A 23,937-nucleotide genomic window follows, 5' to 3' on the forward strand; every position below is an offset into this window, starting at 1 on the left:
TTTAAGTACAACAAAAATTATTCACACTCAAGGACAGTTAAACAGTTGTCATTTTTCATATTACTACCCCTTTGTTTACCGTCATGCTCACTCATTTTAATAAAGTAAGACCAGGCAAGTTTGTTGATATTAAACTGCACAGCATGAACGTTACTTTCAAGAACAGGAGGAAAATGTATTCGTGAAAATGAACTCTAGTGACAATAAAAATGGAAGAGGAACTGAACCTTCAATGTGCAAAGATAACTTCACGGATTAAATGGCAATCTAACTAGCTATTTGAAGGAAATAACTGCAGGGTTCACTATGGTAGGAAGGGAATGTGATGAGAAATGAACCTTTAAGCCACAATTAGAAAAATATTCCATTCAGAATTGACACAGTAACTTCCAGTGACAGAGGGATATAAACGTTTTCCAAATGAGTCAGATATTGTGTTGTACAGGGTTGTGGCAACTCTGGAGTGGAACATACTGGCTGACAGCCCTAATGTGAACACCACAAGAGCTTATAGGGCTGCCATTAGTATTAGCTGCAATTCTGTTTTAAACTAGAGGAACATAATCCAGTTGTCCTTAAAATACAGTTTAGAAATGACATGTGGTTCAGAACATGGGAACCAGACTATTGATGGGGTGCTATCATTCAGGTAACACTAACCTTAAAAGCTTCCACACGTGATTCAAAGTGCTGATCAGTCTAAACCAGGCATCCCCAAACTCAGCCCTCCAGCTGTTTTGGGACTACAACTCCCATCATACCTAGCTAACAGGACCAGTGGTCAAGGATGATGGGAACTGTAGTCCCAAAACAGCTGGAGGGCTGAGTTTGGGGGTGCCTGGTCTAAACCATTAAACAACTTGTGACCATGGTACTTGAAGGGCTGTCTTCTCCTTTATGAACCTGTCTGAAGTTTCAAAATCTGTATTGAAGGCCCTTCTCTGTAAAGAAGTGTTGGACTCCCTCACCCCTCATGAACTCTGATCATGCAGGGTTCTAAATTATTCATCACTCATCCATTCATTTTTTTCTGTCTTCCTCCTCTCTTATGTTTATTCACCCATGTTTCATTCTCACACAGATCCCATACCAGACATCCCTCTGTTTTTCCCTTCTCCCTTTTTTGTCTTCTATTTATTCAATCAATCCATCATCCATCATCTACTAATTCTCTCTCACATGCACGCACACACACACACACACACACACACAAGAGAAGAGAGAGGGGCACATATTTAAGATGTGCTGTTTTGCCTTTTGCTCATGCTCCATTTCATTTACCAAAACCATATTTAAATTGTCCTAAGTTTTAGAGGGCTAAATAATCAGTATCGGCTTCACTTGTTTCTATTATTGTTTTAAAAGGACCTACTCATTTTGTGAACTGACAAATGTATGACTTGTGTCAACAGACTTTTGGCAGCAGTTCTTTGCCTATGAACTGCAGCACAACAGCACATCATAAAACTGTGAAGTACTGGTGCAGCTTCAGGCTATTGTCCAGGAAGACTAGAAACACAACTAATTAATGCTGCAGGCCTTGATCCAAGGAACCACATGACTAGCCCTACATGCCCAGGGGAGCTTTGCATTTGTATTTCTCAAAGAGCACATCCCATGCTACACACAAAATATCTTATGAAATTGATTGGAATTTCGAAAGCAATTTAATATGACTGGGGAGATCTTTAGCCATTCAAAAGTAAAAACAAAACACCGAGTTTGTGTATAAACTCTTTGGATCCTAGCTATAGCCCCTTCATCTTATATGAATGGTGTCTCCTCGCGTGTAACGTGCTTCTCCCATTCAATTTTAGCCAATTTCGCCCAGCCCACACTTTCCAGGAGGGTCTCCTGAGTCCTGATCGTCCTCTGAGGAAGATTGGAAGAAGCAGGCTCTTTGGTAAAAGGAAAGGACTTAAAATCCACCTTAAACCTCTTGGATAGGGCAGGCTGTTCAATAACTATAAGCAAGCTAAAAGCTGGAAACTTCTAAAATAATCCCACTCTCTCTGCCTTACAGTAGCATTTCCTTCATATTCGTTTGCATGCCTGATATGGCACTGGTTCAGCAGCTCCAATAGCAGCCAAAGCAATTCCTTACAAGATGCTCCAGGAGAAGATGAAAAGCCCACCAGAATCCTGCAAACATGCTGTGGAAGAGAAATACTTAACCTGCCTGGAATACTTTAATGAGTTTTCCCAATGCACACAAGAGAGAGAAGTAATCCACAGAAGTCTCTCACACTAAACAGGCCCAAATAACTGGATTGGCACAAAATGACAAAATGTTAGGCAGTGTCTAAACTCCATAACTTAGTGGAAAAACATGTTTAGAACAAGATGGATTGGAGGCAGATTAGTTGTTCCTAGGAAGAGCAACTGTCACTTGATCTCAGTGACATGCCTGTTAACCTTTGCTGAAAAAAAAACCAACAAAAAACCAGAATAGAAAGCAGCAAGGCAAGGAATCAGCTAGAATTATGAATGAACAGTAGATGGAAGGGAGCTCAAGACCAACTCCATCATCATCATTTTGCATTAAGTGACACTCCACTTGCCAAACCCCTGCCTTGACACAGTAAACTGTTTCAGAGCTTAAACACACATTTTGCTTCAGGTACCTCAAAAGTGAAGATAGGATAAGTACCGTAATTAACAGAAGGCAAGGAGGAGACATCAGGCACAGAATAAAGGTGCAAATCCCTGCCTCCTACTGCAGTCCAGCTAGAGAGCAAAATTGGCACAACTACCCACAGTTCTTGAATTTCAGATACAGTCTGAGAAGCCATGGAGCAAAAGGGGGAGAAAATACTCAAGCAGCATCAGAGCAATACAAAGTCTGTGCATGGTGATGTGGACAGTATGGGAGGAGCTACAGCTCCTGCTCCATTTTGGAAAGTTGGTCTTCCAAGTTCTTCTCCATTATAACATCTTGTTCTTACAAGGAGACCTTCTGCTCCAGATCCTGAACCTTCTGCTTGCTCCCAGTCGTTAGGGCTACCTTTGCTTGTAGAGACTGAATTTGCTGACTGGTCTCTCCCTCTCTCTTTCAGTGTAATGCATTCAGCTGTTCAGTCAGTTCCTGCTTCTGTGATTCGTGGCTCTTCATTTGCATTTCCTGATTTATTAAGTTCCGCTGCAACTCTGATATATTTCCGTTCAGCACACTAATTGTTTCATTAGCTTCAGCCAGCTCGCTTCCTTCTCCTGCAACTTCTAATTCAGAGACTCTGTGTTCTTCCAACTGGATCTGTTAATTTCAATTTGTACTTGAAGCTTATTTTCTGCCTCAGTTTCTCTTTCTCGATACTGCTTGATGCAGTTGAGGAGCTTTTAGTTATGGTCAGCTCCTACTCAAACTTTCCTCAAATTTGCATTAGCCTTCTCCTCAAGCTGAATTTAAGCCCCTTTTGTGACTCTTGAATTTTCTCCCATTCCACTTGCAAGAGTTGCATCCCTGAACAAATTTGACCAGCCTGGTCTTTCTGCTTCATCATCTACACTGCATACTCATTCTGCATCTGCAGAGAACCTTGAGTCACTTGTGTAGTAGTCAGTGCAGACATTTCCTCCACAGACTGTGACAAGTTGTTGAAATATCTTAGAACAGAGAAGACCATTGTATTTCCTTCTGCATCTTCCATATGCACATTACCTCCCCCACAGCCAGCCACATCCTCAGTTCGTCAGCATTGCCAGTCACTCGCTCTACACTTTCCTCCTTGAAACTCCCTCTCCAATATATTTGACTAACCTGAGGTAGCAACCATTAATAGCAAGAATTAATAGCAACCATGCAAATTGTTGATAAGCTTCTTGTCTCATGCCATCCCATTCTACAAGAGGAGAAACCATCTCCCTGTGATAAGCCAGGATTTAAAGCTGTACAAATATTCTGAAATATTATGCAGTACCATCCTTGCTGGACTGTAGCACTTGAAGAGCAGGTGAGGTTATCACATATGAAAACAGACTGCTAATTTAAAACTAGTCTGACATGAAAATTGTTCTATATGCATGCTGCCTTTTATGTGGGAGATGTTCAAATATGCAAGGTGGTGGTGGTGGTGACGTTGACTACTATTATTTTATTTGAATTTGCAAACATTCAGGTCAAAATTAAAGCACAAACAGAGGGGGCATGACTAGGTAAGGGTGATGTGGGGGAAATTATGCAGAAATTTGGAAAGGCAACAGCATCACTTTTTCTTTTCTTTTCTTTGTCTTTAAAAAATCCTAACTTGTTTCTGTACCATTCCCATCCTCCAAGTTCCTTTGGAAAAATACTACTAGAATTCAGTGTTACACTACTACAGTTGTTCCATCAGTGTAAGCATTTCTGCTTTCCTAATGGAAAAACCCCCTTTCTCCTCCCCCTGTGCTCCATTCTGGGGGTTCACCTGATCCCTCCAGAGCTGATTGGATGGGGAGTCATTGTGCTGGGTCCCTCTAGCACAACTATTTAGCTGGACCCAGCCCATTTTGTCATTTGGATTATCCTTTGGATCCCTTCCAAGTTACAATTCTGTAATTCCAAACTGCTTTTTGTCAGGAAATGAATGAATGGGGCAGAATCAATTTTTTACCCAGAATAATGCTACAGAATATTTTAATATGCCTTTGGGAACTGGTTCTTGAGAGGTGGCTATTGCAGCCACTTGCAGTGGTGTCCAAAACAACAAGAAAAAGTGTTTAAAATGTGTGTGTTTTTAAGGGAATGGGACGGGGATGCCACAACTGCTGTGTTTATATTATGCTTAACCATAGTTAAGGCAAGCAATAAAATTCATGTTAGAATGGAGGGAGCCCTTTTCCAATACACTGGATTCTGATCTTGGTATCTAACACCCTATTTTGAAATATATTTGCATAATAATGATTTTATTATTTGTACCACACCCATACGCGGGTGGCGCTGTGGGTTAAACCACAGAGCCTAGGACTTGCCGATCAGAAGGTCGGCGGTTCGAATCCCTGTGACGGGGTGAGCTCCCGTTGCTCAGTCCCTGCTCCTGCCAATCTAGCAGTTCGAAAGCACATCAAAGTACAAGTAGATAAATAGGTACTGCTCTGGCGGGAAGGTAAACGGCGTTTCCGCGCGCTGCTCTGGTTCACCAGAAGCGGCTTAGCCATGCTGGCCACATGACCCGGAAGCTGTACGCTGGGTCCCTCGGCCAATAAAGCGAGATGAGCGCTGCAACCCCAGAATTGGTCATGACTGAACCTGATGGTCAGGGGTCCCTTTACCTTTACCTTTTACCACACCCATCTGGGTTGCCCCAGCCACTCTAGGCAGCTGAAAGTTAGTACCATGGAAATCAAGTTAAGTTAGGATTGCAACCTACATTTCAGAAGTACTTTCCTGTGTTTAACAGAAGAGCTATTGCTAACAGATGCCACACAGAGGTGAAGTCCTCCCATGTTTCATATCAGTGTGATTTATTTCTGAGAAAACACTGTCTCTGACCATCTCACTGGTTCTATGAATCAAACTATTTGTATAAATAGTGAAAGGAGCCTCTGCTAGATATGTATTGTAAAGGTACAAATACAATTCCCTTTTGGCTTTTTATAGGTGACTGTTTGACCTGTGGTAATAACATTGCTATAGTTATGATGAGGCATTAAAAGAAAAGAAAATAACCACAACGAATGCTTTCAAAATATAACACTTCTTCACAATCTGTTTTTGAATATATCCAAGAGTGGGTCCTTGGACCATACTGAATGCTCCTGCTCTCTCACACACACACCACTAAAACTTGAATTGGTGCCCCTGGCAGATAAACATTGCTGCCTACAAAGGGTTTGGTACTTATATAGCTACACAGCAATAGGTTCAGATGTTTTCCATAGTAATTGTCTCAATATAAAGCAGTTCAGTCTTGGTTGTAATAAAGCAATCCATAACCAACAATTGAATCACTGCTTTTCCTCCGTAGCACAGAAGTTAAAATGCCTGTTTATCTTACAGCTAAATAGGAAGATTTAAAAGTAATGCGTATCTTTCAAACAAAACCTGTTTATTAACAAAAGGCAGGCTACACCAAAATATTTATCACAATTTAATTTTTTTTTTAATGTGGACAATCCTCCTTGGATTTGAAGCTTTGCTTGTCTAGGAGGGTAAAAGCAATTTTGTTGTAAAGCTTCCCCTTTTACTAAATGGAATTTAAGCATAATCAGAAGAGAGCAATAAAACACACTGACCTGAATTTGCTGCTGCAGTAGATTGATTTTGTGCTGCTGTTGCAGAAGTTGCTGCTGTTGTCTTGCAATCTATTAGAAATAAATTTTCCATTAAATTAAAACAGTGATGTTGAGGCTTCAATATTATTGAGTGAAAACAAGTTCCTACTTATTCCTCATGATAATTTCAAAGATTTTTCTTCTTTGTTTCACCGAACCACATTTGTTGTGGAGTTAACTAAAAGATTGGAAGAAGGTTTAAATATATTGTTTACTAACCTATCTTTAGAGACTATTGAAGTAATTGAAACACAGAGCTTGAAGTTAGTTACGGTAAGTCTACATGCATTCATTCTCAAAGCCTCAGCTTCAGCTGGGCCTTGCATACATGACAGAGGGCTTTCTTCCCTATGTTTCTCCTGGCTTCTGAGCCAGCAGGGGAGGCCCTACCATTAGGACATCTCCTATTTGCAGGTGAAATTTGTGGGAAATCAGAGCACAACCTCTCCAGTAATCACATCAACACTTTGGAACTTTCTGCTCAGGGAAGCACACGTCACAACTTCTTTATTCTCCATTTTTCATTAACTTGCACCTTTACTGTACCAAAGTGCTTCCCTTAGGAGTAGCTAGATCAGCCTTCCACAACTTTGTACCAGTGTGGTTCCTCCACACAGGGCACTGAGTCAAGGGGAACATTGTTGTTGTTGTTGTTGTTGTTGTTGATACTTACTGAGAAGATCCATTTAAAAAGCAACTGTACCAAAATGAATTATTGTGAAATTAAGAAATATGCAAGGTGGTGGTGGGGGCACTCAATTTTGTTCTCGCTCAGACACCATATTACCAAAGTACTATGCTCAGCCTGAGAGCAACTCTCCTGATCAGGTTTCCTAAACCTCAGCCCTCCAGATGTTTTTGGCCTACAACTCCCATGATCCCTAGTCAGCAGGACCAGTGGTCAGGGATGATGGGAATTGTAGTCTCCAAACATCTGGAGGGCCGAGGTTGAAGAAGCCTGCTCCTGACAAACCATCCAATGATTACTGAAGGGGTTGTAAGAAGCCCTTTCTCTAGTTCTTCTCAGCTATTATTAGGTTCATGCAAAACTGTCTGAATAAGACTATGCCTTCCATCATCAAACACATGCTACCAAATCCAAGTTGCTGCGGTAGCATGACTAATGGGGCAGGAGGAGAATTTAACGTTGTCTTTAGCTTTATGGATATATTTCACCATTGAGCTGAGAACTTAAACATGTGTTTCAGCAACATCCCTACTTAAAGCAATTACTTTTCCACAAAATTTCCACAAATGCCATGGCCACGAGAGAGCAATGAAAATGCTCAAGTCACCAGGGGGAAAGCATTTTAATGACATAATAAGAGCACATCAAAATCAACTCTCGATATAATAAGAGCACAATGCACATCTCTCCCAGGACCCTCAGAAATTTTAATGCACAATATTGTGCTTTAGCTATATGCTCTTGCTTCCTTCTCCAGTATAAATAGAATAGGTTGGGAAAGATGATAGGTAGAACAGAGTTACACTTTCAGAATAATAAAGTAGCTCAACCTGTTGGAGTGAAACCAATTCAGAATGCAAGTGGGGGGACTGCCTGTCTGAATGATTGTGGTTGTAAATATGCATAGAAAACTAAAGCATGAGGGGAAAACCCTAAGCTAAACTAGAATTTTTCTCATTGACATGTTAGTTTTCTACAAGCAGGGCCTTATTTTACATATATGAGAGAGGAATTAAAAACGGACTCTGCTGAGTCTGAAGCAGCTCCACAGACCAAGGCCTTGCTTAAGGTCTCACGTAAAAGGAAGCTGAAACTGTGGTGACACAGTATGCCCTTCTCTTCAACTGCCCTGCGGCCAGGGAATTCCTTCTTAAAGAGTTGTGTATCAGCAGACTGTGAATTTTCAAAAAAGTTACTGGCAGTGATTTTTGTTTTGTTTTAGTTTACTGTTCTTACCCTGCTTTCGAAATTGATGTGTTTGGAAATTGTAAGATTTCTACTCTTACTGTTGAATTTTACCATGGAAAGGCATCTTGAAGATGTAGAGAGAGATTTATTTTTGTAAAAATAAAAATAGGTGTGAGATTCATTTCGTCATTTAGTGAAAGGAGCAAATCCATACATCATGCAGATACAAGCCTCTTTGTATCTAGGACCTGAGAAATGTTTGCATCTGGGACCTGAGAAATGACAAAGGCTTTGTATAATTTGGGGAGTGTTTGAGATCAGTTTGCTAGTGCACAGCTCACTGCAGTTCTAAGTACAATATAGGATCAAATGAATATTCATTTCCTTATGGAAACCAGTGAAGTACTACCATGGCATTTAATATTGATGGTGGTGTGATTGAAAAAGGCATCCAAAACACTACAGTGCAATTACCATAGCACAATTTCAATGTATAGGGCTTGACACCGCAAAAGCTGGTACAGAAGCACCATGTGGCTCAAATTCTGAATTTTATTTGCCAATTGGTTGAGCTACATGCTCGCTTCATTGAGCATGACAACCTAGTTTTAAGTGTCATTTAATTTTCATTTTGAAATATAATTACAAAGTGTTCACTGTAAGATATCACTCGTCTGCAAATGTGTCAAGATTAATTTGTGCTAGCTTATTCACAAGTGTCAATAGTTAATTACTGTGTCATCTCTGGATGGCTAAATGACATTCTAACTTCTGATTTTTTACAGTATTCCTTTATGTTATTTTCCATTAGGGACGAGTCCATATTCCTTACATGTGGGCAAATATTCAAGCACATAAAATACAAGACGTCACAACTCATTAAAATCAACAGAGCATACATTGCTGTATATACCCTATAAAACATATTTAGCTGAAAAGATAATTCTAGTTATAATGTCAGATTTCTAAAAACTGCACATTAATTTGAAACTAATGCATAAGGGAACTAATGGAATCTTTTGTTGTTAAATGTTTTCCACCAGACAGCATGGAATATTGTTTATCTCCTAGTCCTTACCAATATTTGGCTGGTGGGGTGGGGTGTGTGTAGGGTTTTTGTTTTTTTCGTTTCTTTTTAAGATATAATGTTCAGAGAAAGAGAGTTAACTGATCCTTTTGCCAAAGTTTATTAAGATGCTGTAAATCACCTACTTAGGAACTAGTAACAAAGCAAGCCTTACAGACAGGAAAATATCCATTTGACAGGTATGTTGGAATCTACTGTATAGGCATAATCCAGCAGATATTATTCTGGCACAAATTCTATTCAAATTAATAGGTTTGTGAGAACATTTCCTGGTTCACTGAGCCCTTACGAGTTCCCGTCTGCCCTTTCCTAAGTAAACAAATGAATCCTTTCTATCACCCACTTCCGATACTGGACAAACCTCGTTCACAATGTATCCTTATCACACATCCTCATTGCATTTGGACATTTTGAAAATGGAGAATTGAAATTCTAACATGGATAGTTTTTCAAGGATTGCTACAATTTATTCCTTCTTTACAACTTTTTTGGAGGATATAAATTCATAATGCAGTATTTTACATACATGTATTGTCAAAGGTAATGTTTACAAGTAGCAGGCTATGAAAAGCCAGCATATCATGGAAAGTACAGTTATTTGTCTCTTGTTTGCAAATAATATATACCAGACCCATTTTGGTTGGGAGTGGATTTAAGAAATAGTAGAATTTTTTTCTGGGTGTGGGGGAAAAAAACATTTTCATATGTTGCTGTTTTGTTGCTCACCTGTTCTTGCTGTTGGCGAGCAAGGTCCATTTGCTGCCGTTGTTTTTCAATTTGTGATGCTGCCAGCTTTTTCTGCTCATCGTGGGCAGCCAGAAGCTGCTCCCGTAAACTGATGAGCTGGGTGATCATGGTAGAGAGCTGTCGCTCTTTTTCCGCTAGGCTTTCAGGTGTACCTGAAGGAGATAGGGAAATGCAGAATAAATAACATGTAGAGAGCAACAATGAAACAAAAAGGAAATAACCTGAGTTTTTGTATCTGACAAATGGCAGTTTGAATATTTATTTTATTAGAATATGTACCAGTAAATCCTGCTTGTGTTTTTGCTGTATTCTGAAAGATAGGGAATGTCACTATATACTGTGAACAGAAAAGAGACAATTTACCCCCCTTCTGACAAGAGTAATTAATTATGTACTCTGCAATATCAAATCCCTCTTTCCCTTCCATCCCAGTGTAATGACTCCTTAATGGATTACCAAATTCACAAATAGATTAACATAATTTTCCCTCCATTATACATTTTTAAACAAACAAAATATAAGATGACTAAAAAAATCCTGCTTAATAAGGAAAACAACTTAATTATTGCTGCTAATTTCTCAGAGATCTCCAGTATTAACCAAGAACTGAGCACGCCACAGAGTTCTACAAGAGGTGCCTCATTTTTGTTACTAAGAAGCCATGCCTAAGTTAAGCCTTAATAAAGGCTGTGTATAGGCACAACTAAACCTGTAGGTATTGAAATAGGGCTCAGAATAAAAGAAACATAATATGAGCCTTCTTATTTACATTAATATTCATTTTACAAGATTTAAACTTAGTGGGAAATTCAGTTTTCTTTACATGAATGGTCCTTATTGATGGATGCTTTCACACAGCTTCCTTGCTAAGTGTATCAAACTAGAAATCTAAATCTGTCCAACTTTGTAATTGTGATTTTACAAAAGAATGCATTAGAAACACACTTTGGTTCTAGCTTTAAGAAATCTATACCACAGAATTTTGTGTGTGTGTTTGTAAACATATACTGACATGAACCCGCATGAGTCTCTGAATCAACAAAGGAGTGGCAGAAATTAGTATTATTATTATTATTAATGAGTCCCTTCCCATGAAAGATATGGAAGTGATCTAAAATGTAATGATATATATGCAAATTACATATATTAAAAACAGTTTGAAACAATTGAATATAAAAACAATTTTTTAACATATATAAATATAAAAACAATTTAAAACAACACATACATAAAACTAATTCATATCCAGATTAAATAACAACACAGATAAAGATTTTAGAGGCTTGTTGAAAGTATGCCAGAAGCTGGTAATTAATACAAAGTATAGAACTCAGTGACAAATATTCCATTGGCTTTAAAGGTTATGGGTTAATTGTTAACATGTTAATTGTGACTGCCTGCAGTCTAGAGTTACCAAGCATATGATGCACATGTGAGATTCCACAATCTAAGAGTAGCTGAATCTTATTTAAATAAATGCAAATTTAAATTTATTCAGCTGAGATACCTGATCATTCTGCCACATGTCCACCTTGAACCAGAATATTTTCACTGTCATGCTTACATCTATATATTCCTGCAATATCAGCACTTTATATCACAAAATTATTTATTATTTATTAAAACTGTCTGTCACTTTATCTTGCCCAGGACAACCCAAAACAACTTACAACAAAACAGACAGCCAATGAACCATTCATTGATACATCAAAACCAAGAGGAAAGAGAGATGCATTAACAAAAATCACTCTGGCAATATTTTAGCACTGTAATATCTAGTGCAATCTAGAATATGTATACAAATGTTTACAAAGCTATCAGACTGCAAAAGCCACAGTGGAATATATAATACATCAACCCATGCATACTGAAAAACCTATAACGCCTTGCAACTACTATATCAGAAGAAAATCTAAATACAAGAATAACTATGATTTTACAACTTTAAGGCTACAAGCCCAATTTATATATTATGAATAGTGAAAAGTCATGCCTTGAAACTCATACTGGGACCTTGAACTAAAGTGAACAATTGATAAAAGCACTGAAGGAATAGAACAGCAAACGTAACTAGAAGAAATCAAACTCAGCTCATGCATCTTCTATGGAAAATCTGCTGGGCAAGGAAAACAAAATTCTACTTTGACACATGATCAGAGATGCTCTTCTATCCTGGAATATCTAACACAAAAAGGGCGTGTGAGAGATCAAGCACTTAACAGGCTAATTTAGACACATCCCATTTTAGATTTTTGTAATAAGAACAGCTGTACCACAACCTTGACTCCTGTTAACTGAATGCCTGTGATTCTCTTCAAAGATAACTGAAGCTAAATTCATGATTAACCTTATAATATGAAGTAAGCCAATGACTAAGCAGTGATTTGCATACATGTATGACTGACTGATCTGGGAATTCAATCTGTTCCAAGAGGATCACTTACTAGATCTTACTGTGACTTTCAAAATGGTGCCAAGCACCCTCAAAACTGAGTGCTGGTGAGCTGCAGTGGCTAGAGGGTGGAAGCTGGATGTGAGAACTCCAAGCCCAACTCTCAAAGTTCAACTTGGCCAGGCAGGTCACTGGGTGGATTGGGGAAAAACCACTGTCATTAAGCTTATCTGACTTCACAGAGACAAAGCAAAGCTAGAGTAAGGTCAACCAATTCAAGCTAAGCTTCCTAATGATATAAATGTAAAGTAATTGGAAACATAGGTACAGACTAGCAGGTAATCCCCAGGGCAACTCTTCTTCTCTTGCCATTCAACTACTGCATCTACACTAGGTGAAACAAAGAACATCTCCAAGGTTTATTTTCAAAGGGTTCCTGGCATCCCAAATAAAATTAAACAGTTGGGTAAAAAGCTTAATGGTGTAATGTTGCATAAATAAATCCTTATACACAGCCATTGTGAACAATATTCATATAATGTACATATATACCATTTATTGTAAATAAATAGGTAAGATAAAGAGCAAGCACTGATCTACCATCTTCCAAGTATCATATCATATGTACCACAATTGATATTAGAACTTGAACTTTTAGAAATACAAGGTCAGCTCTCACAAATCATTAACTTTAACGTGTGTTTTTTGTAATTATCCACCTTGGCAATGTTATCATGTAATTCCAGTGCCCATCCAAAAATGGGTAGGAGGTAGTCTGCACTGACATTGTAACAATTCTCACAATTCCATGGGCTTGTCACATGTAGCAGCATCTATGTAGCAGGATTTCAAGGGCCCAGCAGTTTGAGACTTGAATGTTATCAGGTATGAGCAAACATCCTAGAGATGGCAACGCTTTCATATAAGGATATTCCCTATCATCATCATTTTAACTGAATGGGCTGATTTAGTTGTAACTTTGCTAATACATAGTGTTTTGCCAAGTCATTGTACTTATCCACACACAACATTCCTGTGTGAGCATACATACTTCTCTCCTGTCCCTTTCCTATTTAGCAATAAGCATGATTTACTGTTAGGTAAAGGTAAAGAGACCCCTGACCGTTAGGTCCAGTCGTGACCGACTCTGGGGTTGCGGAGCTCATCTCACTTTATTGGCCGTACAGCTTCCAGGTCATGTGGCCAGGATGACTAAGCTGCTTCTGGTGAACCAGAGCAGTGCACAGAAACACCGTATACCTTCCCGCCGGAGTGATACCTATTTATCTACTTGCACTTCGATGTGCTTTCGAACCGCTAGGTTGGCAGGAGCAGGGACCGAGCAACGGGAGCTCATCCCGTCACGAGGATTCGAACCGCCAACCTTCTGATCGGCAAGTCCTAGGCTCTGTGGTTTAACCCACGGCACCACCCGCATCCCTGATTTACTGTTACATCTGAACAAATGTAGCTAGAGTTTCTGCAAAACACAGTTGATTCTTAAACCAGATAATGAAATAAAATTCCAATCTGAATTTCAAACATCTGGTTTAAGAGCAAACTATAGTTCACAGGAACTCATTATGCCAGTTCACTTAAAACTATAACCATAGTTTTTGATTACCAAGAAAGCAAGTCGGGATTTGCACAGAGGAGGGGGAAGAAGGAATATGTGCAACAGATAGAGCAGTTCAGATTGCCAAGCCGTGGTTTGGCCATTGGTAGCATCAGAACTGAGCTAAAGGCTCTATTCCAGGTGTGGGGAACCTTTCCCCTCCAGATATAGCTGAACTACAAGTCACATCATCCCTGGCCATTGGCCATGCTTGATGGGATTTGTAGTTCAACAACATGTGGAGGGACAAAGCTTCCCCAAACCGGTTCTACACAAATAGGGCAGATAAATACATAGAGCTGGTTTCAATTAAGTTGTTGTGCTAGAGGACATCATTCTGCCCGGACACTGAGGTCCAGCGCCGAGGGCTTTCTGGCGGTTCCCTCACAGCAAGAAGGCAAGTTACAGGGAACCAGGCAGAGGGCCTTCTTGGTAGTGGCACCTGCCCTGTGGAACACCCTCCCACCAGATGTCAAGAACAACTACCAGCCTTTTAGAAGACGTCTGAAGGCAGCCCTTTTAAGGGAAGCTTTTAATGTTTAACAGACCACTGTATTTTAATACCGGTACTTTGTTGGAAGCCGCCCAGAGTGGCTGGGGAAACCCAGCCAGATGGGTGGGGTATAAATAATAAATTCTATTCTATTCTATTCATTTGTGCAACTGGACTTTTCCCCCGCTTCTGATTAGGAAAGTCTGCAGAATCCCCAGAACAGAAGCAGGGGGAGAGAAGAAACATTGTTCCATCTGGGAGAGTGGCTTAGGATGCACAGCACTTATGCTGCCATCGAACATCAGGATAAATATAAGGGAGCAGCATATAGGCAAGAGACCGATTTTCCTATAGAAGACAGCCTTATCTGCCTAATGTACAGAATGGAACTCAGCTATCCACCAGATAATGCGCTTCTCCAAATGTTGCAATGCAATTTGATACTTCGAATGTACCAAAATACATATTTAAACATGCATTTTGAAAGAAAGTGTATTAATTATCATTTAAATTGTGAATTATTTTTGTGTAATTAGCTGGAGCTGCTTTCTGTAGGCATGATAAAATACCAATATCCATCAGAATTGCTTCTCCTTTTTTGTAGCACAAACAATGGTACACAAAATTTCTTCCATTCAAGAACCTGAAGTAACCATTATACTACAGAAATTAATATATGTATGTTTTCAGTTCATTAAATACACTGTGCTGTTGTGTAATTTAGGGGAGACACTCCTCAACTCTTTCATTCAAATTTCTGCATCCACTTCATGGAGCTCGATATCACTTCTAGCCCTGGATAGAGCAGCACTCTTGCATGTGACAGCAGTTCTGCCTGCTATATGATAGCACTTATATGAAAGTTTTGGACCCCCTAAGCTATTTCGACAAATGCAGTCTTGTACGGCCAATGATACAACTCACTCTTGTGCAGAACTACCTAATTTTTGATGCTCCCATATATTCTATCAAAAGCAGGATTAGAGAACTAGGAGAGCATCATAATGCTTTCATTCTAATGGAAATGCTTTCACTCCTGTCACCCCCACTTTTCCTTTTACTATAGTTGAGATAGAAATAAAAAGCAACTTGCTAAGGATGCAGACCAGATTGAGCGGCTCTGGCTGGGCCAGCCAAGGTCTCTCATCATTTAACTGTGTGCTGTCTTAGTTTGTTTGCCATCCAAGTGCCACGATACCCTTAAGAAATTACCAGTAAATAAACTCTTCTGCTGAGCAGAAAATGGCATCTAAAACAAAATAATAATAAAAAACATTGCTAGCGTATCTTCAAAATGCACTTGCTGTAAAGCTGGAAAAATACTCTTCATAAAGTATCTCGAAATACGTTACACATTATGGATTCACCTCTCTGTGTCTGTCTTTAAACTGTATCTATCCTCTAACTCCAAAGACACTGACTGTTACAATCACCCCCTCCCTGCAGCTTTCCAGCAGGGTCTTCCTTATCCCCAAATCACATCTGTCTTGAGTTTCTCTCAGATTTGTCAGGTGGATCAGTGCTCCCCAGGGCCTGCTCCAGCTGAAGTATTTTAATTTGACTAAACACCTGATTTATTTTATCTCTCCGATGAGAAAGGCAGTTTGTCTTAATAGAGCCTGTCAGCCCACAGTCCCATTCAGAGCAATTTACAGGCAGCCAGGGATGCTGGGAGAGAAGAGTGCTGTGATTCTGTATTTTATCCTCCTCCAGAAAGCACCTAAAAGCAGCTATTCACAGCTCCTGCATGTGGCATTTTAGAACTGAATTAGCTTTTTATTCAAGTAACTACACTTGTTGTGAATAGCTTATCTGTAAAATTGCCACATTCACTACTGATTTTATTAACCTTTGGCTCTATCACAAAATGGTCTTCAGTTAGGAAGGACCTTTAAATTTGACATATATTTTTTCTAAGAGACCTTTATTCTAGTGACTTCAGATTTACTGAATTTGATCCATTGACTCCTTTACCAGTTATATTCAAAATCTTAAGTCTCAGAGGGAAAATCAATAGCATGCGTGGAAACCTTTATAGAGAGATAGATAATGACACTTTTCCTTAACAAAAGGTAAACAAAAAACAGAAACAAAAAAACAAATCAAGTATTAATAAAACTGCAATGTTTACGTGTTTCTTTGCAAAGGAGGGGTGATAGAGAGAAAACCAGAAAAGGTGGAGACCACACAACTTTTCTCCCAGCAGAAAAGCAATTGTGACAGCAGGGGCCCCTTCAGAAAGAAAGTAAGATAATTTTCAGTTTACTCAGGTACTAATTATTTGTGCAACTGCAATCAAGTGTCCACAGTATCTTTGCACAAGAGGAAAATAGGTAGAAAACCAGAACAACATGGCCATACCTCTGTGACCTCCTAGCAGACCCACCAGGTCTTGTGGTCATCAGCCACCACTGCATATACAAGAAGATGCATTTCTAAGTAGGCATGCACAAAAAACATGTGAAGGTAAACATGTGTTTGCAAATGCACAGATCATAAAGCAGCCATTTATTGTGCAGCTACCCTTGAGAGGATTGCCTGCAGTTCCTTATCAACTGCAAACTCAGCAGCAAACATCAAACAGGTGCCCATGGAAAATGGGGGCAATCTGGAAAGCATACAGGTGGGCAACCTGCATTTTATGCTGCCCCGACACCTGAAGCTATTCCATTATTCTATCCCATAAGAGTTCCTCCCTTATTCCTCTTTATTTTTCTTGGCTTTTAAAAGTGTTTCACCCCTCTCAAGCTTCGTAACAGGAAACCAACAGGGACACTTTACACATTCCATTTTTAAGTTGCAGTTTGGCTTTACTTTAAAGTATGAATGTAACAAATAAGTATTACAGATACTGTAGAGCAGCCCAGATGTGGAATGTGCATTAATTTCTGCCTTTTTTGTTAATCAATATAGATATGAGTGAAACAAATGACTACAGAATAATTAATTGATTACTCCAATTATCTTTGCTTAGCTTAATATTATTCAATACCATTCATACATGCATTATCATCTCTCCTCATTTCCAATACATTTTCATACACACATGAAATTTTCACCTGTGCATTTTAAAGAAAGTGAACCAGTATTTCCTCTTTTTTTATCATCTAACATGCAAACACTATTCTGAAATTTTATTTCTAATCCATTAAGGAAAATGCTGACAAAGTAAATCAAAATACAAAGTAAGAGGATTAGGTCATAGACATTAAAAAGAGTGCACATCCCCAGAGTTGCAGAGCACCAACTATTGAAAGCAACAAAACCAACCATTCAAACTTTTTAAAGAGAAAATAATAATAACCAGGGCAGAAATTTAGTATTTCAATAAAATCAATTACCCTTTCAGCTTCAGTGTGTATGTGTGTGGTGTGTGTGTGTAGCAAAACACAATGCCAGACATAAAAGCGATGGTATTTCCTCTTAGATTGCCAGACATATAACTTGGTTAAACCATTCTGTCTAATATTGTGGACTGCAGCAAACATCAGATAGACTGTGATGTTTCTACTTCACAGGCTGCGGCCAGCCATTTAGCATTTACCTTGTTTGATTGGGTCGCTTTTTAAATGCCACAATACAGGGCAACAAAGGCAACAAAAATAAACAGTGAGGATAAAAAACACAGAGAGAAGAAAGTAACAATCGAATGGAAGGGCTTCCAAGATAAAAGTCACTTTGTGCTGTCTGTCTGTCTGTCTGTCTGTAGAGCTTCCTTCTCCTGTACACAGGCATCTAATTTGAGTTTTAACTCCAACAGCAGTTTAAAAAGCTTTCCACTCTGAAGAGCCCCCAAGTGCATCATAAAGATAAAGGATTTCAGTACAGAACAACCACAAAGACTTCTATTATCTTATCAGTCTTTGGTTACAACAGCTGAACCAATATGACTAAGTTCTGAATGACTTTTTCTGTTTTTCATTTAAAAGAGAGAGAGAGAAGGGAAGGATACTGGAATTCCTTTATTCCATGATCAGTTAGCAATTGTTGATGCATCCATATGCTACTGTCCATTCCTGAGTCAATTAAAAGTTGTCTAAAGGCTGCAATTGTGTTTTGCAACATTCACTGCAAGCATGCATAGCATCTAGAAGGCTCACTTGGTGAATTAACTTACACAGCCCAAAAGGGCATGGAGAGGGAAAATGTCCTAATTTTACAGAGTACTGTAAAATTATTGTAGGTGAAAATATGTTGGCTAATACAAAAATAACTTACATAGCATCTTAAACAAATACTGTTGCATTATGTACAAACACCATGCTTAAAAAGCAACAATTTGCAGGGTCTTCCAAAACTATTCTCAACACAACTTTTTCCAAAATTAATATCCAAAAACTATACATGACTTAAAGAAACTAGCCCTCTTTAGGCATCTATTCTGGTACACCAAGAGTAGTTGGCAGGGTGTATGTGTGTATGCATCATCATGCTGGCTGTTTCCACCTAACAAGTTCAGCATTATTTGCATATTAAGAGCCTTAATTCTACAGGCATGAAGTCTGAAGCCGAGAGCAGATTACACATTATCAGTGCTTTTCTTCTGGGGGTACTTCAAGGATACACAGTGCCAGCACTTTCCCCCCAAACGTTAAAAGTGTGGCACTTACACTGTAACAACATCATGGTGAGTACAGTGGTACCTCAGGTTACATACGCTTCAGGTTACATATGCTTCAGGTTACAGACTCCGCTAACCCAGAAATAGTAACTCGGGTTAAGAACTTTGCTTCAGGATGAGAACAGAAATTGTGCTCCAGCGGCACGGCGGCAGCGGGAGGCCCCATTAGCTAAAGTGGTACCTCGGGTTAAGAACAGACCTCCAAAACGAATTAAGTACTTAACCCGAGGTACCACTGTACTGGCATCTTTTTTTCTTAAAAAAAAAGCACTGCACATGACTACACCAAGTCACCTGCTCTCTATACATGTTAGTTCACAACGGAGACAGAGTACTCTCTAAACCTAAATGACAGCATCACTCTGTGAAACTTCTCCAAGTATCCAAACACAATTGCCTTCTGCTGCTCCTGCATCTTGAAGAACAAGAAAACTCGTATGACATTACCAATCTTTTTTTTTAAAAAAATGTATCTATATATATCCTACCTACTTTCCAAGAAACACAAGGCAGCAAACAATGCTGAACCGTATTTCAAATAAACAGAATCCTCAAGTTAAAGCCAGTAATAAAACCAGATGACAAAACTGCAGACACATATAGGATAAAACTCAGTGTCATACTAATAATACGATTGTTCCATTAGCATAAGCATTTCTGCTTGCAACAATCTCTCCTCTCCTCCAGAGGGTTCTCCCGACCCTCGAGAGTAATTTTGAAAGAGTTGCAGGAAAGATCCATTGTGCTAGTGGAAATCCTTGCACTGGCTTCCACTAGTACACTGAGCTAGTTGAATCCTGCCCACAGTGACAATTCCAACACACCAGGCAATTTAAAAAAAAAATATGGATGCAGAAACAGGCCAACCATCAGTCCTTCACTAGCACTCTAAAACCTTTCATCTCACTGAAGATAAGAAAGGAAGCTGGTGGGCCCCAACTAAGTTTATGTGCTACAAAATGCAATGAAAACCTACAAAGCCTTGTCTGCAGGTCTAGGATGTGGCTGCAGCTGCTGCAATAGCCAATGTTTGTTCAGTGCTCTGCCAAAATTGTTTTTCAGCCTCATTTTTAGGTCATTTTAGCATTTCTTAATTGTTTTGATGGGTAAGGACCTTACTTTATCACTGTGAGATGGGCAAGGTTTGTTATGTGTCTGGATTTATTTCCATTAAACATTTCTTCAGTGCTTTGTAGCCTTCCTGGCTACCTGCACTTTGTGGTTTGAAAAAGTCCCATGGGAGATGTTATATCATGTTTCCTGTTGGCTTTAACTGAAATACGGGAAGCTGAGGAGGGTGCAGAGTACAGAGCACTGGAGAGATTGTTTGTCGTCTGAAATAAAACACACTCACAAACACCCCAAGTTAACAACCTTTTCTCGCATACGTTCTCAGAAGAAGATTAAGGGATGGTTCAAAGACTTATAATGCAATCTGGTCTTGGGTAAGACCAAACTGGATACCACATACATGAATACTTGCGAGATGTTCTGGGTTACATGAAGAAAGAGCATGGTAAAAGTGCATCTAACAAATGAACTGTACATATTGTAAACCAGATTACACTAAATTCTGGATTCTAAAAGCATATTCTACATGTCAAAATTCCCAATGATGTAGCCAAAAGAACTGGGGGCCCATATAGCCTCTGCTTATTTGACAATGGACCAACAATGTTTATTGTTCTGCATGAAAATCCAGTGTCATCTTTGGCCAGATTCACATGTCAACACGGAATGTGTTGGTGCATGCTGCTGAAAAGTTCCTCTTCTGCCACTGGAGAGTAAGCTGGAATCTGACTTGTCATGAACCCAGGCATGTGGTTTGGTCCTCTCTAAACAAACCACAAGGGGTAACCAAAGTATGTTCTTAGCTTATTACTTGTGGTTTGATTGAGGAAACAACCAGGAGCCCAGGTTCAGACGTCACAACAAGACAAACTGGCTGGTTTCCAGTGGTGTAGCAGGAGTAGTAGCACAGGAGGTTGTCTGTAGTAGTAGCACATTGCACATTCACATTAAACCACAGTTTGATTTTTAGCTATGGTTTAATGTGATGCATTGTTCTTTCCATTTCCATTCTTAGCCATTATTTTCACAAGTTGGAATATAGTGGCTACTGTTTTTTTGGTGAATAACTGCCTAATAAAGTACGCATTGGCAGTCTACCACTGGTTTACTGCTGGATGTACACCTATTGCTGGACAGTTTATACTTGACTAGCAATAGTTTGAGAGATTTCAATCACTGCTAGAAGATGAAGCAGCATTTCTCCCCACAAAAGTGGTCGGTTTAATCCAAATGTTGTTTGTTTTATAGATAAGCTGCGTCACCTATGCCTGCAACGAAGGTTGGATAACTAGAATATTAATCTGGTGTACTCATTGGACTGGGTTTTAAAAAATATAGTACAGTGAGACATCATAAGCCTGCCACATTGTTATAGATGTATTACCTTCCAACAGATCCATGTGCAACATGAATCTAGCTCCTGCCACCTCAGTTCTTTCCTCAGCCATTCATTTATACTAGTATTACACATATCCTTATAGAGTAGCTTATCTTTCACAGTGGCTTATAAGTTCCTTATTAAGCAAGGCACTTCCATGTCTACCCGGTTATCCGTTATTAGTCTCTAACTCCTTTGAAATGTCTGAAATATAAATATGAGTACGATACGATAGTACTGCAAGATTTATATACTTTAATGATAAATATTAATTTTGATGCTAATTACATGACCACCTTTCATGTCTTACAAATATGAACATCAGTGAAAAACTTATATTTGCCTCTGAAGGTTGCTGTTTTTTATTGCCTCTGGTTATAAGTAATGAAGAGGTGAAATTTACTGCAAAACGAAAGAGATTTGCATACCCTGCCTATCATAAAAAATGGTCCAGAGGAAACTTCCCATTATTTACTTGAGGAGACAATTTATTCCAAATCTTTTTATATGTGTGAGAAGAAAACAACCATTAAAGTTGCTGTCCTAAACACCAGGCCATCCCCAATGTGGTACCCTCCAGGTATTTTGAAATACAACTCTATGGGCCCCTGGGGGACACAAGGTTGACAAAGGCTGCTAGACACATTTTCTTGAGAGTGAGTAGACATTACAGGATGACACTGTTAATAGGAGGAATTAGGTGCTATGTAAAACAGAAATCACAATGCAGCCTATGAGAAATAGCATTGATCATTAAAGCACTAGCAGTTCTCCCCATCTTCTCTGATCCTGAACTTCAAAGTCCTGCACAAGAACATTTTATATAGTCCAGAGACCAAGGCCCTCCAAGAACCCCCAAAATGTGCCCCCTTTTTAAAGAAAAAAACTTTTTAAAATAAGAATAATTATTATTGTATGGACTGATCCCATTGGTTTTCCACGGTCATGCCATTTTTATTTATTTCTTGCTGCCCCCCTCCCCTCAGGTCCCCCCAAATTTCCCATTAGTATTAGTATTATTTAATTATTTATCAAATTTGTATACCACCCTATACCTGCAGGTTTCAGTAGAAGTATTTCCATTTTATTTATTTTTTAAAAAATTACTTTTTATTCCTGCAGGTCTCCTGCTGTGATTTAAGTGACACCAAAAGCTTTTTGTGACTCCTAAGTATGTTTGTTTGTTTGTTTGTTTGTTTGTTTGTTTGTTTTAAAAAATTAAATGGAAATGCTGGGAAATGATTAAAAAAATTGCAGAAGAAATGATAGGGAAATATTTTGGAAGGCAGTTTTGAGAACTGCGGCTCTCAATATGTTCATTTTTTCATTTCATCCCAATGTTCAGCCCACATTGACTTAAAGGCTAGTCACCCATACCCCTTCTGTGAGTGTAATTTTACTTAAATGGAATGATCTTTCATTGACAGCTAAAGACTTTAGAACTGATGAGTTTTTTCTCATTTTAACTAAGAACTTGTCATAAGAAGCACAGAACTTGTTGGATTAGTTCAAACAAAAAATATTAATTAATAAACACATAACAGAGCACTCAGATGACCACTGACTTGAACTGCTCCCCCTGTGTGAGTTTTATATTTGATGTAGGCAGGCAAAAAGAAAGGTCATACATAAATCAGTCCTAAGCCACAATCACCATCAAGTTAAAAACATAGCCAAATGCTCCTAACCAGCTATGTGTCATCTCAAGTTCCTAAGAGAAAGAAATTCTAGAAAGAATTATAGAAACATACAAAGATCATATAGCTGGAATGAACAAACACACCAGAAATTTAAGCCACAACCATTTGCTAGTCTGTTTGTGCTTTGAATGTCATGTTGCAAGAAAAGAGACCAAGGTTCTTAACCGTGTAGCAAAAATTCCAAAATCACAATCAGCAGGCACATAAAAGAGATGGCTTACATTTTCCAGACGATAGTTCCACCCATGTTCCTACTAGGTTCTGGTCTAATTATATTTTCAACCACAGGCATGAATATGCTTAGCCAGATGTCTCTAAGCAGCTGGTAACCAACAAAGTTTAAGTTTTTCTCTACTCTCCTTAACTGATCAGAAATCAAACCACTTATATAGAGTCAGAATAAAACATATCTTTGTCTCAAACCACATTATATTAGCATGATGTCTTATTCTATCCAACAAATGCAATCCCCAACAGCCAAATATACGTATGAGTCATTGAAAAGATTCAACGTTGTTTAAAATTTGGCAAGGTCTGGAAAAGGCATCTTGGGTCTTCTTGACCACATTGGCCTTATGTCAAGAGCATCTCCCCAATGCAAGCAGAGACCACACAAAGAAATAGGAGATAATATAAGAGGCTTTGCTTCCTTTTGAGAAACCCTTGAACTTACGGCAGTAAGCACCACTAATGCAAGGAAGGGGT

General features: G+C 38.9%; 1 protein-coding gene across 10 annotated transcripts in view; it reads right to left on the reverse strand.

Annotated features, from left to right (window-relative positions):
• The window catches only part of SOX6 (SRY-box transcription factor 6), a 435,786-nt gene that overhangs the window by 151,364 nt on the left and 260,485 nt on the right, over positions 1-23,937 (reverse strand). For all 10 annotated transcript variants that reach the window (XM_079966105.1, XM_079966106.1, XM_079966103.1 and 7 more), the window contains 2 exons: positions 9,942-10,114; positions 6,214-6,282 (listed from right to left, as the gene is read on the reverse strand). In XM_079966105.1, the coding sequence (XP_079822231.1) occupies positions 6,214-6,282; positions 9,942-10,114 (242 nt within the window). The remainder of the gene's footprint in view (positions 1-6,213; positions 6,283-9,941; positions 10,115-23,937) is intronic.

Source organism: Podarcis cretensis (genome assembly GCF_951804945.1).
Source record: "Podarcis cretensis genome assembly, chromosome: 1".
Lineage (NCBI taxonomy): Eukaryota > Metazoa > Chordata > Lepidosauria > Squamata > Lacertidae > Podarcis > Podarcis cretensis.